This window comes from Lepisosteus oculatus, chromosome 5 (assembly GCF_040954835.1).
Source record: "Lepisosteus oculatus isolate fLepOcu1 chromosome 5, fLepOcu1.hap2, whole genome shotgun sequence".
Classification (NCBI taxonomy): Eukaryota; Metazoa; Chordata; class Actinopteri; order Semionotiformes; family Lepisosteidae; genus Lepisosteus; species Lepisosteus oculatus.
Genome location: NC_090700.1, coordinates 2,107,469 through 2,120,875, shown reverse-complemented (window position 1 = coordinate 2,120,875; position 13,407 = coordinate 2,107,469). Strand labels below are relative to the sequence as shown.

At 37.2% G+C, this 13,407-nt stretch overlaps 3 protein-coding genes across 3 annotated transcripts; all 3 read left to right on the top strand.

The window, feature by feature from the left end:
* The first annotated feature begins 2,084 nt into the window (after positions 1-2,084).
* On the top strand, positions 2,085-3,092 carry LOC138239105 (olfactory receptor 2G3-like). The gene has a single exon (XM_069189737.1). The coding sequence runs from the start codon at positions 2,163-2,165 to the stop codon at positions 3,090-3,092; it is 930 nt and encodes a 309-aa protein (XP_069045838.1). The 5' UTR covers positions 2,085-2,162.
* Positions 3,093-7,237: 4,145 nt separating this feature from the next.
* LOC102697018 (olfactory receptor 4K14-like) lies at positions 7,238-8,176 on the top strand. The gene has a single exon (XM_006627916.2). The coding sequence runs from the start codon at positions 7,244-7,246 to the stop codon at positions 8,174-8,176; it is 933 nt and encodes a 310-aa protein (XP_006627979.1). The 5' UTR covers positions 7,238-7,243.
* A 1,913-nt stretch (positions 8,177-10,089) lies between these two features.
* On the top strand, positions 10,090-12,314 carry LOC102696825 (olfactory receptor 4B13-like). Its single transcript, XM_006627915.1, has 2 exons — positions 10,090-11,013; positions 12,057-12,314. The coding sequence occupies exons 1-2, from the start codon at positions 10,090-10,092 to the stop codon at positions 12,312-12,314; spliced, it is 1,182 nt and encodes a 393-aa protein (XP_006627978.1).
* The last annotated feature ends 1,093 nt before the right edge of the window (positions 12,315-13,407 follow it).

Here is a 13,407-nt window from a genome sequence, read left to right as displayed (position 1 = left end):
AATCCATACTGTTTTTCTCATGTGGCTTTTAATGTTCACCAATAACAAAATAAACCAGGGAATGCTGGTGTTGTGACTGTTTGAGGTTTTCCTGTTCACTACAGTATTTACTCATTAATTTCGTGTTTTTTTCCACATTGGGCAATCAATTCTGGATAAAATTTGGGAGTGTGTCAGTCTTCACCAAACACAAGCCAGTATGATACAAAAAAATTAAATGTAATCTCCTTTTCACTTAGGAGAATAAACATTATAATATATAATATACATTTTAATAAGCACAATTATCTTATATAGTTGTTTCCCCTTAATTATATATCACAGCAGCAAATTAAATATGTCACATTTCCTTTATACTGTACATAAATACTTAAGTAGACTAAACCCTGCTTTTATGCATAAGCAAATAAAGTACTGTACACATAATGCACCTCATTCAGTCTAATGGTATTCATTACTAGCTTACCCAAGAGAAAATGACTAAAGCCAAAATCTTCAAGACCCCTTGAGCTTAAATTCTTACAAGACTTAAGGCATTACAGCATAAGTATGAAAATTCTCAACCATATTTTTATCTGACTGTATTTTCTGCTTTCCACATTCAGTAGACAAGTTGGATAGAAATTCAATGTCCTTCCTGAAGTAACAATGGGCTTTGTCTGTTACCTCTTTACTAGGCATATTCATTTTCCATATAACTCTGAATTACAAAATATAATTGCAAACATATCAGCATGGCCTATATCAGCTTAACACTTTTGCCTATTTCTTGGGGGGCACATTCACTATCGGGGGTGCGTCATACGAGGGAGATTTTGTCAACTTCAGTATGATGCAATTCCTGGACTACAGCAACAGTGGAGAACAATACCGTACACTCAACAAAAAGTGCCACTGTGCAAACATCAAAACCTCTGATGTACTGTACAGCACCAGCCATTACCTGTCCAGTTTAAACACGGATTATTCCAGTGCACTCTGACCCCACTGACGTGACTTCAAGTTTCACTATAACCTAGCTAAATGTAGGGTATGGTAATATCAATTTCTTTTTAGCACTTCTGACTCTGAGCACCAGCAACTTAGGATACAGTTTAGCCCTGAGCACCTGTTTGTGTGGAGTCTATAAGTAATCTCTGCATTTGCCACCCAGTCATGCGTTAAGGCTTGATTCCCTACTCTAAATTGTGTTTTTCTGGAAGGTTTTTCCTAAGTAGGACCATTACTTTTTCCTTCTGCCTAAATTACAGTGAAATGAGGATGATGGGTCAAATGGCTTCTCATCTCCAGCCATTCTCAAGTTTAATCGTGTAGACATTCAAAATGAAAAAACGTGAAACTGAAGTTTTAAAATATTCACGTAATGAATATACTTTAATAGTAGTTCTCTTCATTCCTTTATATTTGGCAATGTTCTGGTTAATTTGAAATTAAAAAGGAATCAATCAATATTAATTTGGCACATTTCTTTACTACAAACATACTATGTATTTTTATACCTGTATATCAAAGACATGGTTCAAAATATGATCCCGGCCTCTCTTATCCATAATGTTGCCCTTAATTGTTCACAAGCTCATTAAACAAGAACAGCAGTGCCAAAGGTCTCCCAGGACTATTTACCAGGCTTCAATTCTCTAAAGCTTCCCACCTGCAGAAGATATACAGTATAAAGCAATAAAGAAGCTCTGTTTGACAGAAAAAGCTCCATGCTCTTCCTGCAGCAACACCCTGCTCTTACTGAGAATTAAAGTTTCTATTTCAACAGACATGATGAAATATTTATAAGGTTAAAATAATTAGGAAAATGGCCTCCATTACTTTTAAAATTTTGATGACCAATGGGATTTTCTGCACAGTCAGTCAACCTTTTTTTAAATGGTGAAAATGAATCTGTGACAAATCTGGCACTAAGCTGGAGCCATTACAGTGTCATCTGCTAGGAAGACATGAAGATGAGTCTAGATCACTCAACAAGGAAAAAATACTCTTTGCTCTTTTCCAGAGCAGGTCTCTTTTTGGATGTGTTATTTGCAAATTTGTGTTTGAGGCCCAAGACCAAATCCCATCACTGCTCTGCTTTGGAAACACACTGAGTAGACTATTTTAAGGCACTGAGCTAAAGATTCAGCATACATTTTTGTGGCCAAGTAAATTTTAAAATGACATCCACAGTGGGGAATTCATCTGATGTCATAGTATTTACACTCTATGGCTTAAATGAGACAAAATCAACTAAATTACTCTTTTTTGCCTTTACTCTTCAATTTTACTTGTTGGTCATTTTTTTAAATCTAACTCTAGTTGCAACAGTCCTCCTGGAGAAATCCCTCCATGAGCCCATGTACATCTTCATCTGTAACTTGAGTGTGAACTCACTCTATGGAACTGCTGGTTTGTATCCTAAACTTTTGAGTGACTTTCTCTCTGATACACATGTGATCTCCTACATTGCATGTCTCACTCAAATCTTTGTGATCTATTCTTTTCTCTTCTGTGAATTTACCACCTTGACAGTGATGGCCTATGACAGGTATGTGGCGATTTGCAAACCCTTAGAATACCATGCTGTCATGACTCCTCTGAGAGTTTTCAAATTTCTATTGATTTCTTGGCTCCTTCCTTTTTCTGATATGATCATTCCAGCTGTGTTAATGATCCGACTGCCTCTATGTGGGTCTCACATTGACAAGCTCTACTGTGAAAACTGGGCAGTTGTGAAGTTATCTTGCGTGGACACAACTCTCAACAATTTGTCTGGATATATTTTATTGTTTAAATATACATTACAATTCCTTTTTATTGTATATTCTTACATCTTGATTATTAAAGCATGTGTAAAGACTAGTGAAGGAAGGAGTAAATTTATGCAGACCTGTATGCCTCATTTGATCTCATTAATCAGTTTCATGGCTACATTCTTCTTTGATGTGATGTACACTCGATATGGAGCTAGAAATGTGCCACAGGCTCTTCGCAATATCATGGCAGTGGAGTTTCTAGTCATCCCTCCTCTTCTAAATCCCCTCATATATGGCTTAAATCTCACTCAGATTCGCAGAACACTTTTGAAATTGTGTAACAAAAGATAAATTCCTTTTATTGATTATCAAATACAATATATGCATTTCTTTTGGTAACATTTTAATGCATACATAAAACACCCATTTTATGTAAAATTTGTATTATAATGAATAAATTAAGCCATTCCAAAGACACTGAGGTTCAGCTGGAGAGTTTTGTGTTCTAAAGCTAATAAAATGTTTTGGGAAGTTGATAACTCTGGATTTTGGCCTGGAGGAATTTCAGAGTGAGTATCCTTGGTTTAGTATTTTGTGTAGTAGAGTCTACTACAGATAAGCTTTAATTTATATCATTTTTGATGTCAGAAAATACTATACTTCTGTTTCTTCTACCAAAATGTAAATCAAATCCATACTCTGTTTTTTTTTTTTTATTCTGTGCAGTGTCCTGACACATGTAACTGTACTGTATATAGTTCAGTCATGGCTTTTAGTGTTTATCAATAACAAAAATAAACCATGGAATACTGGAATTGTGACTAGAATTGTTTTATTCCAGCTCATTTCTTAGGTAATTCTTGGTTCGTGTTCCACAGTAGGCAAGATTGTCCTTCATGACAAGATTCCAGACCACCTCAGTCTTCAACATATACTGTATAAACCAGTATAATAAAAAAGTGTAGTATGAAACAGAGAATGCAATGGCTTAGCTCTGAAGGCTACAATACACGTCAGTAAGCACTGTTATCGGTTTAGCAGTTGTATCATCTTAATTACATGTCACAGCAGCAAATGAAAGATTCCACTTTTCTTTATGCATAAATACCTAAATAGACTTAACAACTTAATATTATGCATAGAAGTACTAAACTCTAGATATCATGGAAAAGCTGTTCAATAACTGTAAACATACACCTCATTCTTCCACACAAAAAGCCAGTGTCTTCAAGTCCAATGTCTTGGACTTAAACTGTTACATTATAAGCATAAAACTCTAATTCTTCATTTTTATCTGACTGCTTTTCCTGCTTTCTACGTTCAGCACACATATTGCACAGAAAATCATTGAGTTCCATGATGTAACAATGAGCTTTGCCTGTTACCTCTCTCCTAAGCACATTAATTTTCTCACTAGCCCTAAATGACAAAATACAACTGTAAACACAGCTCATATCAGTATTTGCTCGAGGGCACATTCAGGGGATGGCTCATACAGGGCAGATGTATAAACCAACAAGATGTACTTCCTGGACTACAGGGACAATGGAGCCCAGAGAACGTTCCAGCTTTGCACACTATACCTGTAGCAGATACACATCAGTTTAAAAGTTACCACGGGTAAATATTGTATTATTAGGAAGAAAAAGCACAGTCTAGTGAAAGCAGGATTAAAATTATGCAGTCTTTTTTTCCTCATTTAATCTCATTAATCAGCTTCACTGTTTCTATGTTCTTTGATGCTATGCACACTTGACATGGCTCTAGAAACACACCACAGACTCATACAATATGATAGTATGTCAGTGGCATTTCCGAAATAAAGCACATATTATCACAAAGTTCTTGTTGGAAATAAAAGGGAATTTAGAAATATTGAATACATAATATGAAAGCAAGACAATGTTCTCAAATATTAAAATAGTAAATAGTAATTAGGGGAGGATCATGGGGCAGTAGGTTAAATTGCAATGAAAAAGAGACACAATTAACAGTTCTGTTTTCAGCAGATTAAGGAAATAGGTAAGATTAATATAGTATTATCTACACCATGTGTATTTGTTGCCTGAGAGACAAGAAAACAGGAGGTGAGATGTACATTAGGACATTATAATGGAGAGAGGGATAGGGATGGCTGTGGAGAAGGAAAATTCCTTAAGGAGATGTGAAAGAAGGTTTGGATGGAAGGCTTTGGGAAACAATTGGATGTGTCAAGGCGTTTGGGGAAGGGGAGTTGTGACACAAGAGACTGCAGCAAGTAGGACGGGAAATAGAAGCCTCAAGGAATGAGAGGGCAGGATTGACCATGAAGGGAGAAAGGGGGATGTTTTGGCTGAATTGAATGGCAGAAAGGGCTCAGGAATGGGGACGCATCCTGAGCTGTGCTGGATGTCAGGGGACAGGAAGGAGAGTGATGTTTATAGGCATTGTAGAACACTTGCTGACTGAGGTGAAGATAGGATGCTGGAAGGCTGAAAGGTTAGAAACTGAGGCCAAAAGAACAAAACATTTTAGATCTGAGCTGGCTCCCAGGGACAGAAGTAGCAGTAGTCGAGTGGACAGAGGAGAGAGTAGGTATTAGTAAACAACACAGAGGATGAACAAGATAGCCCTGGGGTCTGAAGCTCAGTTAGTTTGGCTTGAGGATGAGTAGAAATTTGCAGGATGTGGAGGTGTGGCCAGTCACCGAATCATGTTGGACGTCATGGGGCAGTCAATGTAGAGAGGGTTGTAGGATGCCTGCTGGCTGAACTTAAGACTTCTGACAGACCAAGGACTGACAAGACAGCGTTAGGAGCTACAGCAAATTAAAAGCCTCACATTCAATCAGTGAAACACAACCATCCATAGTTACTATTACAGAAACGTCTGACACACTACAGGTTCAACCAATGATGCACAACAGTACTGCAATCAATAGCAGGGAGCTGCACAATAATGAGTCGTGAATGTCTTACACAGGCACTTTAGAACTTTTTAAGGAACCAGGTGAAGCCTTAATAAGTCAAATTATAATACAAAATTATGTTGGATTGTTCTATTTCAAACTTAATACTGTAGTCCTCACACTGGTCACCAGAAAAATGTGATCATACAGTATGTGGGTTTTAGTTTACTGTAACAATTAAAAATTGGAATGTGAAATTGCATTAATTTGCTGGTTGTGAACAACCCAGATGGCAAGTGACAGTGCACTTTCTTTGTCCAGCCTCCAACATACCAATGACACAAAGACAGTCTTTTTTTTTAATAAGTGGAGTACTTTTTTTTCTTGACTTTCTCCAGGCTTGACATTACCCTTATCCATTCAGCCCTCTAACTGATTAGTGAGTTCCTTAAAGTATTCATGTAATAAAATGCCAAAAGTTTTAACAAATATCCAATTTATGTTCTAAAAAAAAGTGCATTCATAAACAGCTCCTGCTGAAGCCCAATATATATGCAGTTTATACTGACTGGTATTAAAATGCAACAAAAACCTTTGGTTTTAACACTTCTCAGCATGTTTTTGTTTCAGAGTAGGATAGTCTAAATATAATTGAGGAAATAGCTCATGAAAGGGGTGAATGAAATCCTCACATCAGTGAGATCCAGTATTAATATTCAAATAGGCAGGATGAGTGGAAATACCTTTTCTTCGTGGGCACCATTCCTGCATTCTTAAAAGTTCCAATAAGTTCACAACACATGTTTTCACCAAGCACATTTGCCAATTTAAGACATGCAACACAAGTTCCTTTAGAAAGGAAGTATTTTTATTTAGTCTAATTCTTCTTTAACTGCCTTTTTAATTATGAGTTTTAAACTCAGGCTCACGGCACAGATACTGTACTACAGTGACATAAGTCTCCCAGGACTGTTCTCAAGCTGCATATTCTCTAAAGCCTCCCTCCTCCTGGAGACATATAAAGCTAAGTAAAGTAGTTCAGACTGAGAAACTGAACTTCAGATTGAGAAAAGCTTCATGCTCTTCCTGCAGCAACACCAAGCTCACCTTGAGAGGTAATGTGTCCATAAATATTTAATCTGCTTATTAAAATAAGAATACACAACCTACTGTACTGTATGTCCTTTAAATTATGACTTATTTAAGAGTACAGCTACATTTGACAGATTCTTTATCGTCAGTTGCTTTTCTGTGTTTTCCTGGTGGAATATTAATCACTCTCTGACTTTCTTTAGCAGCTAATATATTGTCATTTCTGTTTTTTAGACAGACTTTGCTTACCAGGCAGCAAGACAAGCCTATAAGGGGTCATTGCAGTGTCAGCTGCTGGGAAGATGGGGGAACACATCTAGGTTACTCAACAGGGGAAAAACTTTATTTGTTCTCTGCATGAGTCAGACCCTTCTCTGATGTGGTGGCATGTTAACTTCTGGTGTTGGGCCAGGAAGTTGTAATCCTGGTACAGCTAACCTTTTGTGCTAAAATATCTCAAATGATGGAAAATATTTAATCTCAGATGCATTATTGACAAGCACATTCTAAACTGTGAACTACAATGGAGAACCTGTCTGATGTCACAGTATTTACGCTTTCTGGATTAAATGAGACAAGACCACATAAATACATAGTTTTTGCTTTTACTTTTCTCTTTTATCTACTGATCTCTTTCCTAAATCTAACACTTATGGCTACAATCGTTCAGGAGAAATCCCTCCATGAGCCCATGTACATATTCATCTGTAACTTGAGTGTTAATGCACTGTATGGAACTGCTGGTTTCTATCCTAAACTCCTGGCTGACTTTCTCTCTGATACCCATGTCATCTCATACAGTGGATGCTTTATCCAAATCTTTGTGATCTACTCTTATATTTTCTGTGAAAGTACCACTTTAACAGTGATGGCCTATGACAGGTATGTGGCAATATGCAAACCCCTAGAGTACCATTCTATCATGACTTATTTGACCGTTTCGAAATTTTTGTTAATTTCTTGGGTTTTTTCTTTCTGTGATGCAATAATTCCAATTTCGTTAGCTGTTAGACTGCCTTTATGTGGGTCTCACATTGACAAACTCTACTGTGAAAACTGGTCAGTTGTAAAGCTGTCTTGTGTGGACACGACTATAAACAATTTGTGTGGATATATTTTAATACTTAAGTATATTCTACAGTTCCTTTTTATTGTATATTCTTATATCTTGATTATCATAGCTTGTTTAAAGTCTAGTGAAGGAAGGAGTAAATTTATGCAGACCTGTATGCCTCATTTGATCTCATTAATCAGTTTCATGACTACATTCCTCTTTGATGCCCTGTACACTCGATATGGCTCTAGAAATTCACTACAGACTATTCGCAATATCATGGCAGTGAAATTTCTAGTCATCCCTCCCCTTTTAAATCCTCTCATATATGGTTTAAATCTCACTCAGATTCGCAGAAAGTTTTTGAGATTGTGTAATGGAAGTATAAAGCCCTTTCAATGATTATTAAACTTAAAATACTATCTAAGCACAGTTTTGTGTCCACTCTCTATTTATATACATTCACAAACTAGTACAATTTGCACAGAATTTGTCGATTTCAGAGTACTAAACTGAAATCAATCTAGGGACTCTGAGGCTGACATAGTATGTTTTGTCTTGTGATGCTGATAAAACGTTTTTTCCAATGCTCGGCAGAGTGACAATATTATATACTGTGTGAACAATTTAAGGTTACAGCAGGACTGATATAGAATTCTAGATGTGTAACACTTCTCTGATTTGGCTCCTGAGAGTTTACAGTATAAAAAGCATACTGTATTTCCCAATTAATTTAACTTAAGCCTTGAAGGACCTAAAGAAGATCTGTGATATAGGCTTAAAAAGGAAGGGCAGTATTTCGAAATATGCATTTAACATTTTCATGCTTTCCGATCACATTATCTCCCTTTTGGGACTGTATATATACATACATACTGTATACATGAAAAAAGGAGAGACCGTGATCTGAAAATGGAAACTGATAAAGTCCATTTATTCATTTCAGGTTTTTTTTTAATCAAAGCTTACATCAGGGTAGCTCCTTCTCTCAGTTGTACCATACTGGAGTGCTGTGATTCATTGATCTTGCTTACTGCCCTCCATAGTGGAGTAGACTGGAATGGCAATCAGGCTGTGGTGGTGTACATCTTATGAATCTTATCTATAATATTTTCATCCAGCCATTTTTAAACTGATTGTTTTCATCCACATCCTGAAAACAGCAAAAGTCTTTAAGGTTGACAAGTATGTGAACAAAGCAGAAGGGAAGCGCTGTGTCAGGTACAAAGAACATACAGCACTGACAGCCCTAAACCAAGTCAACCACAGTGCCAAGCTGTACTGTAGATACAGAATCACCTGGTAGGGTGCCCTTAAAGTGGGTTCCTTCTCAGCATTTTTTCCCACAACCTAATAATACTACGCACTTTCAAGGACAGAAGACATGGCAAGAGACATCTTTTTCTGTCTGTAGTAAATATAGTAAAATACAGTAGCACACAGACAAACCTTTCTGATCTTTAGAGTGTATATTTTAGCCTTGTTTCCATTAAAAGCTTCATTTGGCATCCTGACACATTTGCAATTACTTGTCTGAATCACATGCAATTACCCTGTGCTGAAAGGATCCTATTTTAAATTAGTTTCCCTTAAGGATTTTAGCTCAGGTTCATTTAATGAACACCACAGAGGCAATGGACTGACAGGCTTCTCTTCAGGCTAAAATTAACTAAAGACTCCCTCCTGAAGAAAACATACAGTATAAAGGTAAGTAAAGTAGCTCAGATTGGAAAACAAAGCTTCATGCTCATCCTGCAGCAACACCCTGCTCTCCCTGAGAGGTAACATTATTAGATAGTTATCTGTAGATTCACGTATATTAGAGAACAAAAACCAAGAAAAATGGCTTGAGCCATGTGGCTCATTTCAACTTTAAACAATGTAATTATAGCTCCTATTGTATGTATATTCATTATTTTTAACTACATATATTCATTATTAATTTTAATTTAATTTTCTTATGCACAATTGCCAGTGATATACTGTACAGTAATTGTAGTCTGTCATTCATGGTAGAAATATATCTAGCTGTTACGATAGAGGGAGGCAATTGTCTGTGAAACTTTTTCTGTCCTAGGTTTCGCAAAGAGGATGTGTGGTTACAGGGCCCCCTATAGGAAAGAAGCAGTGGTGCTCATAAGCAGCACAGTAAAAGAAAATCAATAAATACGTTTGTAATGTGTTCGTAAGGAGGAATCTAAGCCCATATCCAAGAGGTGCTGGCTTCATCTTCTTTTCTGTTGAATTAGTAGATGGGACGATTTTAATTATTTATAGACATTGTTACAATTTGCGTCTTACAACACCCATGATTGATGGAGAACTCGTCTAATGCTGTAGTATTTTATCTCAATGGATTAAATGACACCAGATCACATAAATATGTCTTTTTTTTCTTCACTCTACTTTTTTATCTGCTGATTATTTTATTCAATCAGACAGTGATTATTACAATACTTCTGGAAAAATCCCTCCATGAGCCCATGTATATCTTTATCTGTAACTTGAATTTCAACACATTGTATGGAACTGCTGGTTTCTATCCTAAACTCTTGGCTGACTTTCTCTCTGACACCCATGTCATCTCATACACTGGATGTTTGATTCAAGCCTTTGTCATCTACTCTTCTCTTATGTGTGAATTCACCAGTTTAACAGTGATGGCCTACGACAGGTATGTGGCGATATGCAAACCCTTAGATTATCATTCTATCATGAGTGCTCTGACTGCTGGAAAAATTGTTTTGATTTTGTGGATTCTTATGTTCTTTGAAGCAATAATTCCAATTTTATTAACAGTCAGACTGCCTCTCTGTGGGTCTCACATTGACAAACTCTATTGTGACAATTGGTCAATTGTAAAGCTGTCCTGTATAGACACAGCTCTTAACAATATATATGGATATGTTTTAATAATCGCTCATATTTTACAAGCTTTGTTTATTTTATATTCTTACTTTGAGATTATCAGAGAGTGTTTAAAGTCCAGTGAAGGAAGGATTAAATTTATACAGACCTGTTTGCCCCATTTAATAGCATTAATGAGCTTCACTATCACCACAATATTTGATGTAATGTATTCTCGATATGGCTCCAGGAACACACCACAGACTATTCGCAATATCATGGCAGTAGTGTTTCTAGTCATTCCTCCCCTTTTAAACCCCCTTGTATATGGATTGAATCTCACTCAGATTCGTATAAAAATTTTGATGATGTGTAACAGAAAAATAAACTCAGTTAGTTATTGTTGACATCAAGTATAGAAGTATAACTTATGAATTCAGCTTTTGTACTGCTATTGTACTTAGCCTTTTGATGGAATAATTTATATGCATTCAGAAAAATACTTTCCCTGTATGTAATGACACTATATATACATTTTACACAATAAAATCTGGAATCACAAGAAATGTAGTTATATTTTGTATACTGTATGTGCAAATTCTGCTTAAATGTTCAGGTTTCAGATATTTACTGTAAACCGGGGGAAAAAAGGAAAAGATCACTATGAAATAAATAAAGCAAATTTTAAAAATGTTGTCAAAAATGTATTTTCTGGCTTCTGATAAATTCTGGAGTAGAAGTCTTTGAATCCCTGTGAAAAGAAAGATGCAGATAGAAAGATTGGTGTAATTGTTGCTGGGACAGGTACAATGGGGAAGTGTTGTCTTGTACAGGCTCACTGTTCTGACTTGTTCTATGTAACAGTTGACCATATTCTGCCTGTTCAAACAATGAAAATCACTGATGACTTTTGTGAGAGAAGGAATGAATGAATTTGCTGGACATAATGATGCCCTCTTGGTAATCATGAATTGTGTGTGCATGGTGCTGGATCTGTATTTGTAGGAATACTTATCTTGGATACAGATACGTACTGTAACATTATGGAGTACATTCAGGGGAAACGGTAGGTTCTGTTTCAACAAACAGTGCCAGGAGTGGATGGCTAAGGTAACGGTGGACAAGAAAGATCAGTCCAGTAGATCAGGTGGTCAGCAGTATCAGAAGATCGGAAGATCTGTAAAATCAAAACAATGTAACAATGTGGCAGTGGAGCCGCAAAGAGCACTGGTAAAAGCACTGTCTGAGGGGGCAGAGGCGCCGTTGTGAGCTTAGCGAGAACCGGAAAAAATAAACACAACAAAAAGGGAAAAAACAAAAACATAAATACACGTGCCACTTTCTGTCCCACCATGTATCTCCACTGGGACAGGTTGAGTTTATTTTGCAGTCGGCCTCATGCTCCTTTTCTTCCAGACTGGACCCCGTTTGATAGGGAAAGTCCAGTCTGGAAGAAAAGGAGCATGAGGCCGACTGCAAAATAAACTCAACCTGTCCCAGTGGAGACACATGGCGGGACAGAAAAAAAGAAGAGAAAGAAAATAGAAACAGGAACCCGTTCTCCACAGTCCCCTCTGGAAGGTCCTCCCCTTGCGGGGGTCTGCTCATCCCTCCGGGGAGGTCTTCAGTGTGTCTTAAAGGCCCCCACAGCTGCGGCTCATGGTTCATCAGCCGGGACAGCTGTGGTTACTAAGGCAATGTGTCGCCCTTAATCCAGGGCTCCGCCTCCAAACTGCACACGCCCCCAGGTAATGTCACAGCAATGCTGATTGAACATTAAGGTTCTCTTGCTTACATATTAGGCATTGAATGGTTGTTGTATTAATGTAGTCCTGCAAATGATCTGAGATCAGGTAACTCTTCTCATTGTGCATGAGGCTCGTCTCTACACTTTAGGCAACAGAGCCTTCTATTATGCAGCTTCACAGTTGTGCAACTTTTGACTATTGTTTTATGTCTGTTTCATGGTGTTTTCAAACATCACTTAGAAATAAAGTGATAATTATCATTATCATCATTACTAATTTTTTGGTTGTTATCCATCCATTTTCTAATTTCTGCTTTATCTAATTAGGATCGTGGGAGGAGACAGAGCCTATCCTGGCAAGCAATGGGTGTAAGGTGGAGTACACCCTGCACAAGACAACAGTCCATTGCAGGGCACACACAGACACAGACATGCACACAATCAGGGGTATTTTCCCTGACGTTAATTAATACCAATACTGTATATCAATATATCTTTGGACTGTGGAAGGAAATGTGGGCACCTGGAGGAAATCCACGTGATTTTCTGGATTCGTTCTATCTGTGAGCTAATAATTGCAGTTTTGTTAAGAAACAGGCGACCTTTATGCGGGTCATACAGTATATTGCCCAACTGTACTGTGAAAACTGGTCGATAGTAGAGTTGTCTTGTGTGGACAACACTCTAAACAATATCCATGGTTCTATGTTAGTAACTGTTTTCACAAGCTTTTTTTTTCATGTATGTTCTTACATTCAGATTATCAGAGTCTGTTTAAAGTCTAGTGAAGGCGGTGAAAAGTTGAGGTAAGACATACTTACCTCATTTGATCACATTAATCATCTTCACTGTCTCTATCCTCTTTGATGTGATGTCTTCTAGATATGGCTCTAGAAACGACAAACTCTTTGCAATATCATGGCAGTGGAGTTTCTGGTTTTGGCTGCTCTTTCAAATCCCCTTCTATATGGTTTTAATCTGTCTCAGCTTTGCATAAAGTTTAGGAGACTTTGTCATGTTTACTCTCGAGTATAGTTGA